The following is a 22,882-nucleotide window of genomic DNA, read 5'->3' as shown; positions in this document are numbered from 1 at the left end:
TTCTAGCTTTTGATTTTTATTTAAGAACTATCATCAATAAACATGTTGAAAATGTATTGAAGTATTTTACATGCATTGTATTCATTTAACGTTTTTAAAACGTAAAGCGTTTAAATGTCATGTCAAAAAGGTTTTGATTTATTCCATGTTTTATTTCAGATGGGGTACATGCCTGTGTAATCTTGATTAAGTAGAACATATCCTTTTGTATGATAATGGTCTGAATCTGACTCAGACGAACAAACACACACACACAGAGACTTGAGTCGGTATTTTGTGAGGTGATGAATGTTTGTATTATACTAACAAATGTAAAAATAGGAAAATATCAAGACAATATATCGGTATATAAATTAATTTTATTATATGCCTTAGTTCAGGGGACAAAATGTCACGATACGGTCTCCATACAAATTCACAATAACGTAGTTATTTACAAAGACTGAAAAATGTCATATGTACGGTGACTCAATATGGATAGACGGATTATTGGATAATATATTTCAAATTGTAATATCATAATTCTATAAAACAGTCGATAGTTGAATAAAAGTTTAATATACGTCATTTTCTTTTTGTAAACCTTAATGTATACGAAAATGAAAATTAACTTGTGTGATCGAAATATGATATGAATCAAAATGCGTTTGCTATCCACGAAGAAACCCCATACATATCATTTTATTTACAATACGGTGACTCATATATATCAGCCTGAATAATCAGTATGTATGATAACGTCGAGTATGTACCCTCATCCCAGCAACTGTACAAATCTAACGTAATATATGACGAAATGTTATAGTGATGTTAATCACTACCACAAATATGGAGGTCATTTAAATGGACTACTTGAAACAATTGCTATTGACTGTACAGTAGTGCAAGGAAAATGATCAATTATGAAAGTACATATGTAAGTGTATAAATCAAGAGAGGGAGGAAAGTTATTATATAATCTCTTTATCTATAGTAATTGAATGGAGTAAATGATAAGCTGTTATCTGGTGTATGATGAAGTATCATTTTTAAACTGAAAACCAGAGGATTTATCAAATTGCTGACTTCAAGGTTGTTTATTTGATCAGTAAAATAATATCATTATCATTTTAGTGCATATTATATATTCATATCACACCTTTCTGAAGACTTAGCCAGCATAAACTGAAACCCTTATTAGGCAAGTCAGTAAAAGATGTGGAATTCGTCGGTATTATGTACAGCGCTTATTAGGCAAGTCAGTAAATGATGTGGAATTCGTCGGTATTATGTACAGCGCTTATTAGGCTAGTCAGTAAATGATGTGGAATTCGTCGGTATTATGAACAGCCCTTATTAGGCTAGTCAGTAAATGATGTGGAATTCGTCGGTATTATGAACAGCCCTTATTAGGCAAGTCAGTAAAAGATGCGGAATTCTTCAGCATCTTCTGGGACCTTTCTTCGGAAAGACAGGGACAAATGTGGAGTTCGTCGGCACTTCTTGGAGTCCGTATAAGGAAAAGCAGTAACAGGTGTGGATAATATTATTCAGTATCATCTGGAGCCCGTATTAGGAAAGGCAGTGAATGAATTAAAACGTCTGATCGTGCTTGCCTGTAAAAATTGATAACACGAATTCCCATGATGTAAAATCAGTGTATGTTAAAAGCATACATCATAACATAACAAGATACCAACAACAATTAGATATAATATTTAGCGTTTTGGTTATGATTATGTTTCATGTTACAAGTTATACATTTAAAGCACATGCTTCAGAAGTGACTTTAAACGGTAATAAATAACAGACGAATAAAGTGGACACAGCCATATACCATATTATATAAATATATGTAGATAAATTACAATACATACTTGTTGATAACTTGCTGCTTTTTTAAAGGGTGTCGGAACTCCATTTGTCAGCACTGTAAAATTATAAAATAAAGTCCATTTGTCTCTATGTATATAAAATAAACCTGAAGGGCCATGTGAAGGCTGAAAGCTGATCGCTTGAAATGTAGGTCTTTTTTGTTATTTCTCTCAGTACCGAACGACTCCATGTGTATGCAAATTATTAGACAAATAATAACATAATTTTTTTTTTAAATATTATTCTCCTCTTGTTTTATAACTTTTTTGAAAGTCTTTTCCTTAAATGTATGATAGTACTTCTTGCCGTTGTACCATGCCCTGGCATTTTCGGGAGTAAACTTGTTTTCTTAGATGAAGGGTGTACGTGATAGGCTCGTTTTAACAATGGATATCTATTAGACCTGTACACATTCACACCTGTGTGCAATGCATATATGGATTGAGTATTATTGCAAAGTCACTGTGCTATCAAACATGTACATGTTGCACATCATACTTGCGGCATCAAAACCTGTTAAAAATGTAATGTATGAGATTTTGTTTAATTTACATTTCGAGAAGCCGGTGTCCATACTCGGGCAAAATGGGATATGTCTATTTAGATATATACTTTCATATACAAGTAAAATAGGTATACGTGTAAATGCTTAAAAGTTGTATATATGCGTTGAAATTTGACTGGAGGTATCATATCATGATGAAAATTTTTTATATCAAGGAATAGGGAAGAAAACACGATTAAGTGTAAGAAATGATAGTAGATTATCCAGAGCTTTTCCTGTAAATTAAGTGAGTTCTTATTACCATCCTTACATGGAGTATACCATTAAATTAAACGTTTACTTCAAGTACACAATATGTGATTAATCACCTATTAATCATGTTATAAGTTAAAAGTCATAGGATCTACGATATTCATCAGTAAAATGATGGCCAGATTTCAGAGAAAATATTATCAGGTTGAAAAATATATATAGAGAGAGAGAGAGAGCATACATACCGTTTTTGGCTGCCGTGAAGTTGGTGGGTTTGGTCTTGATAACCTGTCAACGCAAAAAAATACTTATTGAAAATATAAAAATAGTCTTTTGCAAGCAATTCCATAAAATGCATTATTATGCTTATGATCATGATTTAGGTTTTGTACATCGTTACATGTTCTGTTCTGTTTTGTATAATATTACCTGTACTGTCATGTTTTGTATAACTTTACCTGTACTGTCATGTTTTGTATAATATTACATGTACTGTCATGTTTTGTATAACATTACCTGTACTGTCATGTTTTGTATAACATTACCTGTACTGTCATGTTTTGTATAACATTACCTGTACTGTCATGTTTTGTATAACATTACCTGTACTGTCATGTTTTGTATAACATTACCTGTACTGTCATGTTTTGTATAACATTACCTGTACTGTCATGTTTTGTATAACATTACCTGTACTGCCATGTTTTGTATAACATTACCTACACTGTCTTGTTTTGTATAATGTTACCTGTAGCTTGTAATCGTCTTTTGATGAGGATGCACCAAAAGTTAACATTTTGATCCTTCTCTCCATCGCTCGTCGAATCTGTGTGTCATACAATCAGACACAATCAGCCATAAATATAAAAAAGAAATAAAGAATCGATCACGTTAAGTTAAACGCTATGACTTCCTGTGTACACAGACTTGTCTACCTCCGATGAGTGGTCTCCTGGGGAGCGACCCAATCGTAAGTACATATCGCAATAACTTTTTTATAATAAAAAAAAAAACAGTACTCCATCAAACAACAACAAATGATAATCACCAGCTGGCGCAGTTTTCCAGAGGAAAACTAGCTTTTCAGCATTTTAACCAATAATAGGCCCTTGCTTTGTTAACAGATGTTATCGTAAATTTTCAGATTAATAAATGCTTAAATGTTTACCAACGACCAATGTATATCATGTAGTATTTGTAGTATTACATGTCATAACTAATTATCTTTAAAATCCACGAAACAAATAAGATAACACAGGCTTTATAGCCAGTCAAACATATATCTCTATTTTGATCACAATCGTAACGATACAGAAATAGATGTGTAATATGTTGTATCTGTCATAAATACCAACTTTTGTTACAATTGATCAATTAATCATATTGATCTATAAGAGGCAAGCATTCACACGTACAGTATACGTACAGTGGCATTATTTTGTATGCCCAGTTCTCGGTACCTCTTGAATGTATATTTCGGATTTGGAAAAAAAAAAAAGTAAAATATCTCTGACACTAAGAATTAATGTTTTTTACCAATCAAAATTATCTGATCTAGTAAAATATGAATAAATGTTTCTGACCAATCAGATATCTTTGATCGAGTAACAATGTTATAAATCTGATAAAATTGTACAGTTACACTGTAGACTGATTGTTACCAGTATTGGTCGGATCTGCCTTATGAGTTTAAGAACAGTTATCAACCAAGAATGTTCAACAAAGGGAAATAAATCCTTAAGAGTAATACCTAGATGTCCAACCTAATTGGATAGGTGATACTTACTTTAGGAGGAGAATACTGGACAACATATCCTAGACAAATAGACGGACTTATTTAATTGCAAGGGGTATAAATCATCTTTAATTTAGTATATATTATAATGTATGGGCTATGGATGAGACACTTACCGGCACACTGAATACACAGTAACACAGGAATATGAAGAAGCCCTGAAAAGATAGTGCAGGTTTATAGAATTATCAAATAAAGAACTTCGATTCCTTATTCCATTTGATCATTTAATTCAAATATTAAATTATTAAGCATTGCTGAGAATGGTATTTCGAAACCTCCTAAAACTGTCATTACAATTGAATTTTATGACAGTTTCGTAATATTATATATCACTTCATTCATGACACAATTGACAAAGAAATGTTACATTTTTTCTATAAGATTGTATCTTCTTAATTTTTTTTTTATCAATTTAACTTTTTTTATCAATTTAACTTTTTTTATCAATTTAACTATGCTATCTCTGGCATCTTACTTGCAATGAGTTTGCTATTGCAAACACATACTGGAACAGGACAAAATCGGCATTCACTGCTAGTATTCCAAACAACCAAGTGACCCCCAAAACCGGAAGTAATATTGATATGCTCCTTACGCCAGTCCTTTGATCAGAAGAGTGATTTGTCAATTATGTATTAGAACGATTTTGACAAAGATAGACAACATGAAAAAAGTCCAACATAGTGTATTATTGGCACTGACCATGGAAGACATTACGATTTTGCTATGTGCATTATAATCAAAGCAGTTTCATCTGGGAAATATTTCAAAACATGATATTTCATGTTTTGGAATCGTCATTCAATATATATCGGCTTTTGTAATGAAATGAAATGAAACATTATTGAATGTAATTTGTATGTATATCCCTTTATAATAATATGAGGTGTCATATTTGGATGAATGAATCACTGAAATTGAGCGATATACTATATACGCAAATGCGTGTTATGGTACTTACATTATTTTTTGTCTTTGTGTTTTCGTTACAATAAAATGTGACGAGTAAATGGCTTTTTGAACGCGAACGATAACTGCAATGTTCACCTGTGAACAACACAATAATGTATGTACATTGTACATATGTATTAATAATTATATCTTTTAAACAAAATAGGGAGTAAATAAAACAATAATTGGAGAGATCCCCTCCAAATCATAAATTGACCAATAAATGACAACTCGAACTAATGTCAAAGACAAAAAATCATCAAATATACAAAAATACCGGAAATATAGGGATCCAAAGTGAAAGGATTTTATTTACAAGCACCAGGGACATTTGCTGCAATACCTTATTAATGAGGTGTCATTTTTATCAAATGCAGAATTTGATATCAAGTTGATAATTTCTCCTTAAATGTTTCCTGTACAGCACTAATTTACTGCTGATTACATACGCTGATGAAGGTATCCGGTCTTTGCGAAAGATTTATGTCGAATTTCATTTTTGTTATTATATATATTTCACCATACTCCTTTTCTTCCATTAAAAGCTCATATTGGCTTCTTCTTTGTTGTCTTTTTACGTACTTTCCTTAGTTCTATTATTTATTGAAGCGATACAAAACTGGCTTATCCGGGAAATGTCATAATGTTTTTTCTATGCATTCACATCAATAATTGTCTTTCCTTTTTTCCCCATTTACTCTCGTTTTTTACGATAATTGACTACTTTAATTATTCATATATATATATCTAAAATACCTACCAGAATTATCGCAATCGCTGGACCCACGAAAGAATACAGAACACCATTGGAGAGGGTAAGCCAACAACTGAAATGATCATTAACTTAATAATAACGTACTTAAAATTGCGAAAATCAAGCAATATATATTATTTTATTTAAAAGGCAGATCTGTTTAAACTTCAACTTATATACAGTATATATACACATATAGTCTGTTCAATGAATATGATATGTATAAAGTAACTCACTGGTACTGTGAATGGTATTCCTCGCCATGTGTTATTCCTATTGTAATGCCAACAATAATTGCTGGAGAACCTGTGAATCGTACAATGTTTTATATATCATATTCATGATACTTTCTGAACACTTATAATAAATATCGTGGAGTGTAAATGAGTTGTTACTATTGAACCCTCACAAGTAATACCCTTTTAAGATTTTAGCTGATTGCTACCATCGAGACATAGAGAATTTGCCCAATCGAAAGAAACGTCAGTCTAAGTGTGATTCCTGAGAGATTGAAAAATAATAATGAGTGGAAATTTCTAGCACTTTTGTGAAATTAATACAATTTTACGTAGAAAAAAATAACGTCAATGTCGAAACATTTCAAATGTATAGAAACATGCCAAAAATCAATAGAATGCCATACGGAAATCAAACAGAACATGATGTACATGTTGTATGTACTGATTTAAGTTCAACACATCTGTACTCACCCCATCCGAATGCTAGAAGCCATTTAAGTTTGGATTTGGAGTAAAATACGATTGTGACTGACATCAAAAGTATAATACCCTCGGCCAGCATCAGACAAAATGTCGCCAGAAAGAAATAGTGTAATAGTGCCGCTATCGTGGTACACACAGCCTGTCAAATACATGTTGTTGTTTTTTTCACATCATTCCAGGAGAGAAGAAAACTCAATAATCAAAATTCGATTACAGAGAATAAGATTTGAAGGAAACGGGTTTTTTTTTTTTCTTTTAGACGAATGAGTGTTATATTTAAATTTCCAATTGGATGGAACCTTTAAGGAATTTGTAGAAAAATGAAAAACAATCAAGTATTTACTATTTAATAGGGTCTGCGGTAGTTGTAAATTCATTTCGCTCTTGGATATATTGAATACAAATATCATTAATATCTAAGGACATTATTTAATATTTGCATTTTGTGATGCTATGGTAATTTGCATTGTATTCACAGATTTAAGATCAATTCATGCCACATGATAATAATATGTAGCCAACTTTACGACGTATGTATCTAGGTTACGTCTGCGCTTTGCACGTCGCCTCAGACAACATATGTTTTAAGTTTGCGCCAATTATTTATATGATTATGAATTCCGAAAAGCTCCATTAGTAAATAAACAACGTGAGTTCTGTGTACAGTACAACTGTGCTGGTTTGGTCAGCGTGTGTATATCTGATCTTGGGTAGTCCGGACACTGAATTCATGTTCATGTATGCATTATACTTCGAATCTATATGATGCGTTTTGAAAGTGGAACAATAAGTATATTGTTGTAAGTATGAACAAGATCAACAGACGTTCTTACTGAAAAAGGACCGATATGTGGTATTGAATCGATATAATCATTAAACAACGAGAAGTGTGTATTTAATTGATATATTTGCTCTTTTTCACCATCAGGACCAGAAGGACAACAACACAAAGTAAACGGTCATGTTGCGTACGGTCTGTATTAAATAGTATCTGTAGTATATCTGACATAGTCACATGGCTTCCTCTCACAATATCTACAAAAACGATAATAGTTGATTCTTACGTCATTTTGGGTTCTGTCTATTCCAGTTAGAAACAGTACATAAGCTACAGTCAAAGCTACACAAAGGTTCATCAGCAATCGTCCCCGATCATTCTTCACATACCTGAGAATAAATACAATGAAGCAAAATATTTCCGGGAATACATAAGACAACACATGGAAAAACATATAGGATACAAAAACATATGTTGGAAAATACACAGGTAAAAACAACATATACTTGGAATGTATAGGACAAAACAACACTTTCCTTAGAATGTATAGGACAAAGCAACACTTTCCATAGAATGCATAGGCAAAATAACACTTTTCTTAGAATGTATAGGACAAAATAACACTTTTCTTAGAATGTATAGGACAAAACAACATTTTACTTAGAATGTATAGGACAAAACAACACTTTACTTAGAATGTATAGGACAAAACAGCACTCTCCTTAGAATGTGTAGGACAAAATAACACTTTTCCTAGAATATATAGGACAAAACAACACTTTCCTTAGAATGTATAGGACAAAACAACACTTTCCTTAGAATATATAGGACAAAACAACACTTTCCTTAGAATATATAGAACAAAACAACACTTTCCTTAGAATTATAGAAAAAAACAACACTTTCCTTAGAATGTATAGAACAAAACAACACTTTCCTTAGAATATATAGAACAAAACAACACTTTCCTTAGAATGTATAGGACAAAACAACACTTTCCTTAGAATGTATAGAACAAAACAACACTTTCCTTAGAATATCTAGAACAAAACAACACTTTTCTTAGAATGCACAGGACAAAACAACACTTTCCTTAGAATTATAGGAAAAAACAACACTTTCCTTAGAATGTATAGAACAAAACAACACTTTCCTTAGAATTATAGGAAAAAACAACACTTTCCTTAGAATGTATAGAACAAAACAACACTTTCCTTAGAATTATAGAAAAAAAAACAACACTTTCCTTAGAATGTATAGAACAAAACAACACTTTTCTTAGAATGCACAGGACAAAACAACACTTTCCTTAGAATTATAGGAAAAAACAACACTTTCCTTAGAATGTATAGAACAAAACAACACTTTCCTTAGAATATATAGAACAAAACAACACTTCCCTTAGAATGTATAAGATGAAAAAATACATGCGTAGAAATAATCTCATACCAGGGATTATTCAACATAAAAACATTCCCGTAAACCTTCATCTTTAGAATCAACTGTTACTAAAATTGTTTAGTTGGGAGGAAAGCTTTCAGTATATAACGTGTTTTATTGCAATTTATTTCGTTTTCAGGAATTAAGTGCTTACCTCCACAATGCTAGGTAGGTGAGTATGGTCAAGACTGTCCCCACCACTGATATACTGCAACCAACTATTGTGATCAGTTTGAGGCTGATCAGAGTTAGTTCATCCTATACAAGAAAACCAACAGTTTGCTATTACTACAAGAATTGATACGCTTAACACTCGGGTGAAGGATTGCTGAAATAGAATAGAAGAACAAAGAGCAAAACCAAAAAAAAAAAAAAAAAAAACCACAAAAAAAAAAAAAAAAAAAATAGAAACAAAAACAAAAAGAAACCAAATAATTCAGTCTCGATGCTCAGAGTAAAAGCAGCTAGCTTAACTTAGCTCTTTAAAGGCGAGAAAAGACAATTAAATTTCTTTTTCCCCATATGATTAAAAATGTTTTTATCGATATTGTATTGTTGTGCAGATATCACCAATCTGACTAGAAAACAGAAAGGGATCCCATTAAATGACAAAAAGATAATAATTATGTGTCATTTCTGATGAAAAATATCTCTTTATTTTGCAATAATAACTGGAAAACACAAAGACCTAGAAATATATCAAATACAACCTCTATATCATTTCTGTTGTTTTGACTCTATACTCCTTCATTATCAAAACTGAATTCACGACTACAGCAGTATGGCTAGAAGTAACGCACCATTAGTGTCCTACTAGTACTACAAAAGTTTAGTTTATGCTGTGATTTATTTATTATCTTGATTGATTGATTGATTGATTTATCTATTTATTCCCCCAAATGTTTCTGTGTGTAACCTGTTGTCATTTTTTCGTTCCGATTTATTTCAGTTCATGTTTACTATCTACTTCCGTAACAACAACGGCGCCACCTACCAAAACTTGTATGGGACTCATAAGTACAGCGAAGTTGGTCAAATGGTCACACTGACACGTTTCGTTTACTCGTCTACACCCATTGCTTGACCAGGCCGGATATCTGAAACAAATATTTAGTCAACTCAAGAGATGTAACAAATGCTTGGTGATAGTTCGCCATTTGATTGTTATGTAGCTTTACTTATTACGATATTTGAAGTTCTACTCTTTGATGAAAATGTATATTTTGTTTAATTTGAGATCTCTATAATCTTCGTTAATGCGTAGTCCTAAGACTGAGTAGTAAAATACGGGATCCGTATATATAATATTTATCTATCTAGGTTCTTTGTATATGAAGCCATATTTTCGTTTGATCGTGTCGAAAGAAAATAAAAAGATACAAAAAATCAGTTCATTTTTCTTAGTGGTGATTGTGTTAGTTATTGAAATGACCGGTTCATTATTGCAGACATCAAAAATATTAGAATGCATTATTTTTGAAGATTATCTATTTGTTCGATGCCATTGCGTATTAAATATCCAAATGATTTTCTCGCCAAATAATATAATATATATAAATGAAATAAAATGTTTATGGTGAGTGCATATTTATATTTAGAGACATTTGCTATACCCGTGTTTTGTGTATGCAGTTTATTGATTTCAAAATTAATACTAGATTGCAATAACAGGTAGAAAAAAAAACAACTGTTTCATTCCGAAATCCCAAAACACACATCTCGTTTTGATATCGTCAGACAGGTTGTTCTACAAGAAAAACAAAACACTTCATTTAGAATATTTACATCAAAGTGAGCTTCTCGTTACGCACTGTGTTGTTTCTTTTTCAGTCAAACAGAACCATTTGTTTATTTGCATTCTATTAGAGATTCAGATACTTGTTCAAACATTTATCACAGAACACATACTGCTTTTATTTCAACCATTACATCTGAAGAGTTTTGAAGTTGATGAACATATCTCAGTCGTACAACCTTTAGATATATATTCATAAAAATCGTGGCCATTTTTTCAATATTTCCTGAGAACTTTACCTTTTGTTTTAACTTCTCTGTATCAAACGTAAGGACGACAGGTGAGGGAAGAGGGTTGGTGTTCATCCTGGACCCAATAGAAAGGGAGATAACCTCGGAAGCAACCTCTGGTAAGCCACGATAACTATAATAGTCATCAAAATAGCTTGTGAATTCCTTTTTTTTATGACATTATTTATATATAATTCAGTTTTTTTCGAACCTGAAATTCGTTTAAGCATTGATGTCATTTTTTTTAGTTCCATCGGGGTATGAAACAAACTTTGTTTGCAAACTGTATGAATCCGCGTAGAAGTTTGCAAAAAAAAATTGTTTCATACCCCGATGAAGCTAACAAATAATTGACATCAACGCTTATAATTAATTTTTGAAAATTATTTTCTAATTTAAAACATATTTTATGTACAATTTTACTGGTTTTAAATGGATTTTTTTTCTCAAATCAATACGCAACGTCAACTGTCGTATTGTGACGTCACATTTTTTCGCACCATTCTCGGAATTTCTTTCATAGAAAATGAAAAGGATTTTTCGACCAATCACATTTGAGTATTTACCATGAAATCAAAGAAAAATTAATTATACATTTATATAATTGTGCAATACACTGCTAGGGTGAAGACGATTATTTACTGGGAAAAGATCACATTGATTATTACATTAGATTCAACTGGCGGACCTTTATTGTTCATTTTCGATGAATATTCTCTAAAAAAAAAAAAAAGCACATCCCTGAAAAAACTTTTTTTTCTGAAAGAAATAAAGAATCCTTTCTAGATACGAATGATGTAATATGTTTCGATATAAATTAATGGGGCATATATTTGTGATACTTGGAGTTTAGAACTCTCAGAATTAATCCCTTCAAACGGTATTTTTTGATAAACTAAATGTTGTATGACTAAATTATATTATATTATAAATGTTAACCCTTATTTTGTTGATTATAGAATAAACTTACTTTTTCCTTTGTTGGAGTATTTCTGAAATCGTTCTATAAAAAGCAGCTGTGTATGTAATGCTACCTGCAAAAAATGAAACATATCAATGACAGAAAATATTTGACGGGGAACTATTCATCGGAAACAGGGTTCGTCGCTTTTTTTAAGAAGTTTATAACTTAACATTACGCTTTACGAAAAATACAGACTCTGCCACAACACAAGAATATACACCATAGATAAGCCAGGAGCATTGTTAGTATGTACTTGCTTTCGTTTCCACGTAAATACATATACCCCCTTCGCAGGTATAATTCATTTGACCTAACACTCATGCATTGCAAGACACGTGTTCTGAAATTTTTGTTTATGTTAAAAAGCCATCAAGTTATTGTCAGTATACATGTACATACCTGTAGAATCTGATTCCAGATTTAGGGAAATACCAACGTCGGAACCATTTAATGTTTGCTCCGGATAAAACGTTATCATTGGTGTAGTTGCGTTAATTCGTCTGAATTCCACATCTTAAAGTATACGTACATTTTACATGTTTTGTATTTAGAAGTTATCTAAACCATTTTTTATTGGAAACAAGACATTTGAGTACAGTTTAAATCGATCAGTTGTAGTCCATTAACAATTATCTATGACTGCAAAATAGCAACAAAATAGATAAAAAGATTATCAGATTTATGTCGTAAAGCATAGCATCTACTTACTGATATTGCTTCCGTTTATAACTATAGGGCGGTCTGTGATCAGTGTTTGACTTACAGCGGCACCAAAACTTTCAATTATCTTCATTATTTTGCTGGCGACTGCGTCAGAACTCTTAACAAAACAGAAATAATAATAATTATATTTCATTTTACACGAAAAACATATCGACCTAAACTATTTATGATGCAACATGTGAATTAGTTCTAAAAGAATAAATCTAGTCTGCTATCCTCTTTTCTATCTACGCTAATCATATTTTATAGCATAAGTTTATCGACTCTACCAATATTAGATTGATAAAATGATTTTCACATTATTGATTCAATTTTTTCAAATGACTGTCGTTATCTTAAACCATTAGGTTTTATATGAAAACAACCAAAAAATATACACAATTATATGTTATATATTGGATCAAGTGAATACTGGAATGTGAAACAGACATTTAATGTGTATGTTTGGAGGATGCTATGTCTCAGTTCATCAGACTTTACTAACATCCTCACTGTACCTTATCATTAACTTCACCCCAAGCTTTCTTATAGTCTTCTGCAAGCATGTCATCAATGATGCCGACAAACACCTGTACGAATCAAGTTTTTAATCATAAAACATCTTATACCGAAGATTATCAGAGCACGAACCTACACAGAAAATAAATACAGGAACAAGTAGTGTTTTTTTATAATTAATCATAAGAATATGTACTTAATTATCTAATATTAAGTACATAGTCTACGACGTATTCCTGTACAACTATCAATCACTGATATCGAATTGATGAGTTTGCAGAATTATCATTATTCGATGGATATTTGATTGAAAAAATAGAATTAATAATGTTTTAGATGTGACGTAGACGTGTATAAAGACCAGGATATCTCACCTGTTCATTGACGCTGACAGTCTCAGCAGTGTTCGTTATAATATTGACCACCTTTTCTAGAACTGTGGTTGTAGTGTTAAGGTCACCAGAGGTCAAACTATATGAATCTGCTGTTATGTTAGATATACTGGATATAACACTTCCAATAACCGCTTCCGTATTTCCAGGTGTAGTCTCCAGGTAAATGAGCTTCAATATCAATAATGATATTAATTACTTAAATGAATGGATATCATAGTGATAATTAATAATCTAAAAGAATGGATATTATAGTGATAATTAATTACTTAAATGAATGGATATTATAGTGATAATTAATTATCTAAATGAAGAAATATAATAATAACATTCAATTACCTAAATAAAGGAATATAGTAGTGATGATTAATCACCTAAATTATGGAATATTATAATGATAATCATTTTTTTAAATGAAGGAATATAACAGCGATAATCAATTATCTAGATGAAGGAACATCTAGTGATAATAAATTATCTGAATAAACGAATATGATGGTTATGATGAATTACCTCAATGAACAAATATTATATAAACGTTGTGTAAATTAATGAAACGAGAAAAAAAGAGAAGCTTATTTATATGCGAAATATTATTATTAGGTACGCAAAGCCTAAATTATTATTTTGCTGCATGTATCTTTTGAATTTTTATTACGTAAACTTTAGTGATACTTAGTTCGATATTTCGTACGTCTTCAAGTGCTGAATGAATCTCTTGTCTGACACAGTCTATTGTTATAGGGATTCCCCAGACGCCGTTGATTCCACAGTGACGTTGAATAGTACCTTCAACACAAAATTACTTCAACGATGTAAAATCATTCAAAAGAAATGTTATTGTCTCGTAATATTTACAATGTGTATGATACCAAAACAGAGATATATATTCAATCGGATTATTACTTTGAAAACAAAAACAATGCTTTCCCAAACAAAAACCTCCAACACAAATAACTCATCGAATCGAGCATATTATGTTATTACACAAATGCATGTTGTATACCTGTAAAGGCGGACATATTACAAGGCTGTATAACGGTGTTCCCGGCAGGTGTTGCTATCCAGGTAAGGCCGGCATTACCATCAAACTCTTCTTTACAAAATATTGTACCTGAAAATGTTCACTAATATTCTACATTCTGATAATGACATTTTCCTCACTGAATAAAAGGGAATTTTCATCAATCATAGATTCAGCACAAAACAAGTTTCTATCACTGCAACCAATACATTAACAAAAACAGTGAGAGACACGGTTGTGTAAAAACAACATGCTATTACAGATATACCAAGGAAGGCAGGATATCGTCAGAGAACACAGTCTGACATAGAGGTCGTTTAACCAAAGTTCAAGCAACTCGTCTCCAGCTTCATCAACACGAAGATTTTAATTCAAGTTGAAGTCAAATTAATGTCATGGTTTCGAAATAGAATAAGTTTTATCAAACTGGATAACTCCTGTATATATGTGTGCCTTTCGTGCAAGATATAGTTTTTTTTCCGGAAGAAAATATGAAAAACAGTTTATGAATTCAACGTGTTTTAATGTATTATGTAAAGTTTCTCCAATCTAATAAATGGAAAATTAGTGCACGACTTTCATTTGTGTCGCCAGGCCAGCGAGATGAAAAAAGTGAAAGCGTAAAATGAAAAATAATAAAAAAAAAACGTTTAATCCTCCTTTCGATAATTACCTTCTAAACTATATACTTCTAAAATACCGACGTGTTTCATGCTTGCGCATGCGTCATTGTAACCTTGCAGGCCACATCTGTAATTTCCTCTGTCCTTAAAAGCAACACTATGCAAGTGAAGCGTTGATAACCCCTTCAAATCAATGTGCATCGTATCTGAAAGTGTAGAATAAAACTCGCACTAGGTCGGCACAATGTTCGTTACAAATCTTAATTGATTTTCTTATTTTTTTACAAAGCAATTCTCCAAAATGTATTTTGTGTTTTATGCTCTTTTGTTTTTACACATGTACTTCATGTATATTGAACACGGTTTCCAGGATTAAGAATTATTTTATTTTAAAAACTCTTCATTGCCTTTGTCACCAAGTATCATCCAATATAATGAAAAAGACAACTACAATTTTGTCGTTGCATTATCGAATTAAGCATATGCATTTATTTTAATAGATATGTTTGATATATTGAGACGTTTTTATTTGACGATGTAACTTAATTTTTTATCTACTTGAATGCCTTTAACATCTTTCAACCTGAATCATAATAAACAAAAACACACCAAATGTTTTGAAGGAGTGAACAATAACATAAATATATCTACTTTGAAGGGTATTAGAACCATGGCACCACTTGAACGTAGCATTCCCAAATCGAAGCTGTTGATTTGTGATGTTACAAATAAAGATGACGTCACTTCCTTCTTCTGCAGCCTTGAACAAAGGGGAAATAACTACCACTGGGAGTGGCAATACAACGATGTTGTGAAGAAATAACGATCCACGAAGGCGGCAAAATATCAGACCTAGATTTATTGTATAAAAAAACAACATTTACATTTTAAATCATCCGGTTACATAATTTCATGCAACATGTAAAATATATTACGTTATAAAGTAAAATTAATACCAAGGGAATAGAGGCCATTTTTCTTTACTCATTGATTTTATGACGTTGGTAAGAGATTTTTATAATACCTTTCTGAAATATTATGTCAACTGTATTTCTTTAATAATACCCTGCAACATTATTTATTGTAATAATCAAAACCATAGCAAATGTCCCCCTCCCCCTTTTAAAGTTGTTTTTCTTCTGGTTGGACTACCTTCGCTGCGAATAGTTAGGTAAGCAGAAAACAATTTAGTAGTTTCACATACATTTTAAAACATATATTTCAGGAATGGTTCAATGGTTAAATAGATAGATCGAATTTTCTAGCTAAATCATACAAACAAGAGTAACGTAAATGCGCCATGTATTTTCCAAAGATTTATAAAGAACACTATAGAGAAAATGTTATCATTCATTTAAGAGAGAAGAAACGTGGTTTAGGGAAGGATGATAATATAAATATATCTATTTTCTGGTATTTAACAGACAAAACGTTCATGAATGTCAAGTTGTATCTTGATAATCAGCCAGTTAGTCATCAGTATTCTTTCTGTTATAGGTATATGTGTGAATTAATTTCTTAAATGTAGTTTTTCCCGGTAGCGTGGCTGGTATTTCTTCAGCAGGAAAAAAATTAAAGTTTGAATAAAAGGTATCTTTTAGTGTCTGAATGAATTATAAGCACATGATTAAGAAAGTCAGAGCTGGGCTTTGTTTAGTCAAAATATCTAAAGATTTGAAAACGCTCTGCAAGCCATCGTTATTTAAACCCTCAAACCATCGTTATTTCACCCCAATAGCCATCATTAATTCACCCCTCAAATCACGTTATTTCATCCCTATAGTCATAATTAATTCACCCCTCTATCCATCGCTATTTCACCCCTATAGCCACAATAGTTTAACCCTCAAACCATCGTTATTTCACCCCAATAGCCATCATTAATTCATCCCTCAAGTCTTGTTATTTCACCCCTCTAGTCATCATTATTTCACCCCTCTCGCCATCGTTATTTCACACCCCCTCTAATCATCATTAATTCAACTCTCTAGCCATCGTTATTTCATCCATCTAGCCATCGTTATTTCACCCCGTCTAGTCATCAATAATTCATTCCTGAATCCATGTCATTTCACCCCTATAATATTATAAATTCATCCCTCAGGCATTGTTATTTCATCCCTATAGCCATCATTACTTCACCTCTCAAGCCTTGTTATTTCATCCCTATAGCCATCATTAATTCACCTCTCAAGCCTTGTTATTTCCCCCCTATAGACATCATAAATTCACCCCTCAAGCCATTGTTATTTCAGCCCTTTAACCATCGTTATTTCACCCCTATAGTCGTAATATATTCACCTCTAAAGACATCGTTATTTCACCCCTCTAGCCATCGTTATTTCACCCCTCTAGCCATCATTAATTCAACCCTATAGTCATTGTTATATAACCACGTGGAACGAGATCATTATCCTATCCTCTTCCCGATGCACTATGTATAGCATACCCTCGTCACGTACGGATACAGGGTTGATTGTAAGTGTTGAATACAGTCCTGTCCCATTGGTGACGTCATGTATTTTTATCCTTGAAGAGGGAATGATAGGTTGATCTGTGACTTTCTCCCACGTGATCGGTCCACAGTCAGGAGGTGCCAAAAACCGACACAACAGTGATGCACTCTCGCCTTCCTCGTAAATTGCAGAAGATAAGACGCTGCTGGGAGGTGAGCCAATATCATCGCCTGGACACTCTAGAAAAAATATGCATTCTTCAGAAACAGGCTTATCAATTATATGACCGATTGTAACTCTACTTTTTTTTATAACATTTTCATTTAAATGCGTCTTTAAAGATAATAACGTAACATATATGATCATTTAATGTAATTATCAACAATTATTAACCGATTAATCTTTTTAAACTTTAATCTTTAAATGATTTTCAGGAGAGTTTCAGGTTGTTAAATTTGAAATATGTTGAAATAAGTTCATTCATTTTCCTCTTTATTTATTGAAATGTTGTAAGTAATCTGATAATCATACAGTACCTAATCCTTTAGCGGCTTTCATCCAAAATAAAAACAACAAAATGTGGTCGACCTTCATATCAATTTTTCTTCTCTGCAATTAAAAGATGTCACAGAATAAACCTCGACCATGTATCGCTGATTTGTTTTCATTATACTTCCCCTAGAAACCATAAACCTTGATATACAACCTAATGTATAACTATACCGCGCATAGTATACAGAGGTGACACAACAAATGTTCTTTGTACATGGTATTTCTTTCTCTTGAGTTAGCTATCTTTCAAACATCAAAAGAATAAAATTTAAAAAAAAAACAATAAAATAAAATAAAATAGAATAAGATAAAATAAAAGAGATTTAGTAAGAGTTTTGTAACCCTAGAAAATCACTTTTTCTACCCGAGGCGATTTACGTACCTCAGGAATATGATATTAAGAGCTATCTTGTAGTAGATGTGGTTGTGTCTTTCGACAAGACATTTGCCAACTACTAAATTTCCCCCGATAATCCGGACGATTTTTTCACCACGAGGAGAGAAAAATGTCGGGCAAGTCACCCGTGTCGACAGCTGTACAGACTATCGCTTGACACTGTGCGTAGTCATAGCGACCGCTGCCAGGTCATAGCCCCGGGTGTTTACCTGTGGTACAAATGTAGCTCTGTTTTTATAACGGTACATTGCTTTTCTTTACGATCGACCTAAATGCTACAGTATTAAAGGGTTTTATAGTGTAGACTGGTCTTGCTTTTATCAACTTGACGTACAATATCTATTATAGTTATTTTACATAGTGCTATTTCGTAGTTAGCAATAATTAATTCACTAACATACAGTATGTGATACGATACTTAATCAATCACAAATGCATGTAATAAATTTATTTATTAACACCGTTACGTGTAATGACGACTCATTGAAAGATGCATGTTATTTACGTAAAAAAACGTACATTGTACATAGTGGGTCTTTCATTTCAGGTATTTAACGTATTATTGCAAGGAGTTTCTAAAAGTAAACTCTGTAAACAAACACTGCGATGTGGCATTTTTATGCTATCAAAACATTGCATATTCCGGTATTGAAATAGTTACACTGACCTCTGCATATTTTCGATACAGATATATTTAAAATTAAATTAAAAAAAGTAAAGTGAAAGTCAAATATAAGGACCATTTGACAATATCAATGTACCGGGAAAATCCAAAACCCACGTAAATCAGAGGAATCTTCATGGGTCTGTTTATTGACAATGGTATCTCATCCTGAGAGTAAGATTTGGCGGCCAGACACGATGTTTAAATTTTGTCGCGATCATTTCTTTGGAAAGAGATCTATATAAGTTTTTTTTTAGATGACTTCACTTTGAACTTGGATACGTCGAATAATCAAATGATATCTATCACACTATCCACTCTATCTTCCAGCCCTGATTTCTTTCTTTATTTCGCCACAAGGATGTCTTGAATATTTATGTTACTCTCCGTCTAAATTCTGAAACTATTCTTCATCAAATTTCCTTTAATATGTTAATATTTGGTGCATATGTATTAAAAGTTTATAACAAAACAATGCATGTATTCACAAAACGTAATGAAAATGAATAATCGATAGCACGAGGCCAGATGTTAGATACAGAAAAATCTAAGGAAAGCCCTGAATAAGTATAAAAAGTGATATAGCGGTAGCTACGGAAATGTCAGCGTAGCCATCTTTTATCGGTAAGCCTCGTGCAAGTCTACTTCAAATTGTAGTGTCATGTTCTCAAAAGGAGAGCCGAGACCACCATACATGCACACGGGCTTCCATCGCCTCACACATTATACACGTATATCGCTAAGAGAAAATAAACACGTCCAATGAGATTTTGATAAATAGCCTAAGGATTCCACATTCCCCCCCAATGAGATATGTGTGGTTGCAATGAAAACACCAGTTATGCAGCTGAGCATTAAATTCATTGATCGTCGTGCCGCACAAGGACAGAAAATATTTTCTATAGATTTGAATATAATCCTGTGTTATTTTAGATACATGTTTTACCAATTTAACAATCTATTAATTCTTCTATTTCCAATATTTATAAATCCCTTAAAGTGGCCATGTGACTGTTAAAAAGATAGCCTTGTCATTACGTATACCCCGTTTATCTCCATTGCTGGTCTCACCTCGATTTATATGTTGGTTTGAGCTAGATTTAAATGTTCGTTTGACCTAGATTCACGTGTTGGTTTGAGCTAGATTTAAATGTTCGTTTGACAGAGATTTACATTTTGGTTTGACCTAGATTTACGTGTTGGTTTAACTAAGATTTACGTGTTGGTTTGATCTAGATTTAAATGTTGGTTTGATCTAGATTTACGTGTTAGTTTGACCTAGATTTACGTGTAGGTTGATGGGGCTAAATACCTTAACCCTTCAGATACAATAAGTAGTAGTCACATTTCATTTGTCTACGTCTATATGTCTGTCTATGCCTTGTCTGTATCTCGGCTTAGTTTTACCGATGTCGCGAAAGAATGTCCACATCATCTATTTGCTATTATATTGATTTATTTGTAATGTTTTTCTTAAGAATCAAAACTATTCAGGATGTCATTATCAATAATCTTATACATTATATTTACTTCAAGCTAATCGAGGTACCATTCAACCCCGTTACATCAAAGTTAGTTAGATCATGAAATTCAGAGTAATAAAAGTATCCCGAGTAGCTAATTAGGTATCCCAAATATTTTAGGTAACCGAATATATTTTGTATATAGAATTTTAACTGTCAGAACTGAATTTTTATCTCGAGTAAAGGAGAGTTTAGGACTGATAAGAGCTCGGGATAACGAAGTTTGATTGTATTATCCTGCGCTTTTTAGTAGACTTTTGTCCTTTGTTAGAATAGCATCACTAATGGTATGGGTAAACGGTTTTGATTTCGGCGACAAAACCATCATAAACTAATAAACATTATCTTAAAGGGCATATTATCAACATGTCGTTAATACTATTGCTGTGCTTTGCAGTGATATAATGTTGTTCTTTTATAGTAATGTAATAATGGTATGATATATACTTTGTTATGATATAATAATGATATGATATACTTTGTAGTGATATAATGAAGATAGGATATATACGTTGTGTTGATGTAATGATGATATGATATATACTTTGCAGTGAAATAATGATGATATTATATATACATGTACTTTGTAGTGATATAATGATGATATTATATATACTCTGTAGTGATATAATGATTATATGATATATACTTTGCAGTGATATACTGATGATATGATATATACGTATACTTTGTAGTGATATAATGATGATATTATATATACTTTGTGTTGATGTAATGATTATATGATATATACTTCGTAGTAATATAATGATGATATTATATATACATATACTTTGTATGTGATATAATGATGATATTGTGTATACATGTACTTTGTAGTGATATAATAATGATATTATATATTCTTTGTTATGATATAATAATGATATGATATACTTTGTAGTTATATAATGCTGATATTATATATACTTTGTAGTGATATAATGATGATATGATATATACTTTGTGTTGATATAATGATGATATGATATATACTTTGTGTTGATATAATGATGAGATGATATTTTTCTTTTGTAGTGATATAATGATGAATATTTAACATAACTCACCTGTTGAAATGACAATTATTGTCGTCACTCAGTGCATGTTTGAGTCCACCTGATCCACGTTCAATAAATACAAGACATTTATAACCTCTCTGCAGTGTAAATCTGACGTCCGTTTAGCTTGTTTTCACTTTGCAGCTTTTTACAAGGAAACTAAACAAATCAAGGAACATACTAGTCCATGGGTATGTATTTAGAAACCACCATAATTCCTCCACAGTTTATTAACGCTCCTCTGCCCTACGTCGACGCCTTTATTAGTTTAGATATCACTCAATGACATGATTTAGAACTATAGGTAAACACAATTATCTTGTCGACGGCGGTTGGGATGTAAAGTTGTTAAATTTGTGACCTGTTCCCCGGTAGTAAATAATACCTACCCTTGTAATATGTTTACTTTATTCTGACACTTACAGAAAGGTATTTCCATCCAACCGGAAAAGCCTGTTGTTTTTATTACCAGAATTCTAGCATAACGTATCGTGCTGGGATTTCATATCTTTGATATTTAATGATCTAAAAATTGATCTTATTTGACATGATGCATGGACTACATAAGTTAAAATCATTTATTGGTTCAAAACATGGACTTAAAGTACAAGTGGACAGAATACACATTCTATATCATACATTTCATGATAACATCATATTGTTTTAATTAAAAACCACCATTATCCTATTGTATCGTCCAACACTAATATGTATTTACAATAACACGATTATGTCACGTAAAAGATGCATGTTTTAAGGAGCGGTATATTCCAACCATACCATGTTCGTTATGACGTCATTATTGTAGCTATTACGACGGATTTAAACTTTTAAATAACTGTTCGGTCCTACAGATTACACTCTCGTTATGGAACAATTCATTTAAGTTCAAATTAAGAGCCTAATTAGACAGACAAAAATGTCAT

At 32.0% G+C, this 22,882-nt stretch overlaps 1 protein-coding gene across 1 annotated transcript; it reads right to left on the bottom strand.

Annotated features, from left to right (window-relative positions):
* Window positions 1-339: 339 nt before the first annotated feature.
* Window positions 340-22,196, bottom strand: LOC117327703 (adhesion G protein-coupled receptor L4-like). Its single transcript, XM_033884819.1, has 27 exons — window positions 21,966-22,196; window positions 18,296-18,368; window positions 17,753-17,998; window positions 15,955-16,155; window positions 15,354-15,509; window positions 14,663-14,770; window positions 14,351-14,445; window positions 13,639-13,827; window positions 13,264-13,335; window positions 12,752-12,863; window positions 12,443-12,556; window positions 12,050-12,113; window positions 11,089-11,212; window positions 10,743-10,801; window positions 10,049-10,151; window positions 9,209-9,312; window positions 7,901-8,003; window positions 6,825-6,975; window positions 6,351-6,420; window positions 6,121-6,187; window positions 5,371-5,456; window positions 4,885-5,011; window positions 4,523-4,564; window positions 3,360-3,437; window positions 2,857-2,899; window positions 1,857-1,909; window positions 340-1,595 (listed from the first exon to the last, which is right to left on the bottom strand). Exons 2-27 carry the CDS (start codon window positions 18,351-18,353, stop codon window positions 1,536-1,538), a joined length of 2,685 nt encoding a protein of 894 aa, XP_033740710.1. The 5' UTR covers window positions 18,354-18,368; window positions 21,966-22,196; the 3' UTR covers window positions 340-1,535.
* Between the last annotated feature and the right edge of the window lie 686 nt (window positions 22,197-22,882).

Source organism: Pecten maximus, chromosome 5, assembly GCF_902652985.1.
Source record: "Pecten maximus chromosome 5, xPecMax1.1, whole genome shotgun sequence".
In the NCBI taxonomy this organism is placed as follows: domain Eukaryota; kingdom Metazoa; phylum Mollusca; class Bivalvia; order Pectinida; family Pectinidae; genus Pecten; species Pecten maximus.
Note: the sequence above shows the minus strand (reverse complement) of the source record. Positions and strands in the feature narration are given on the sequence as shown.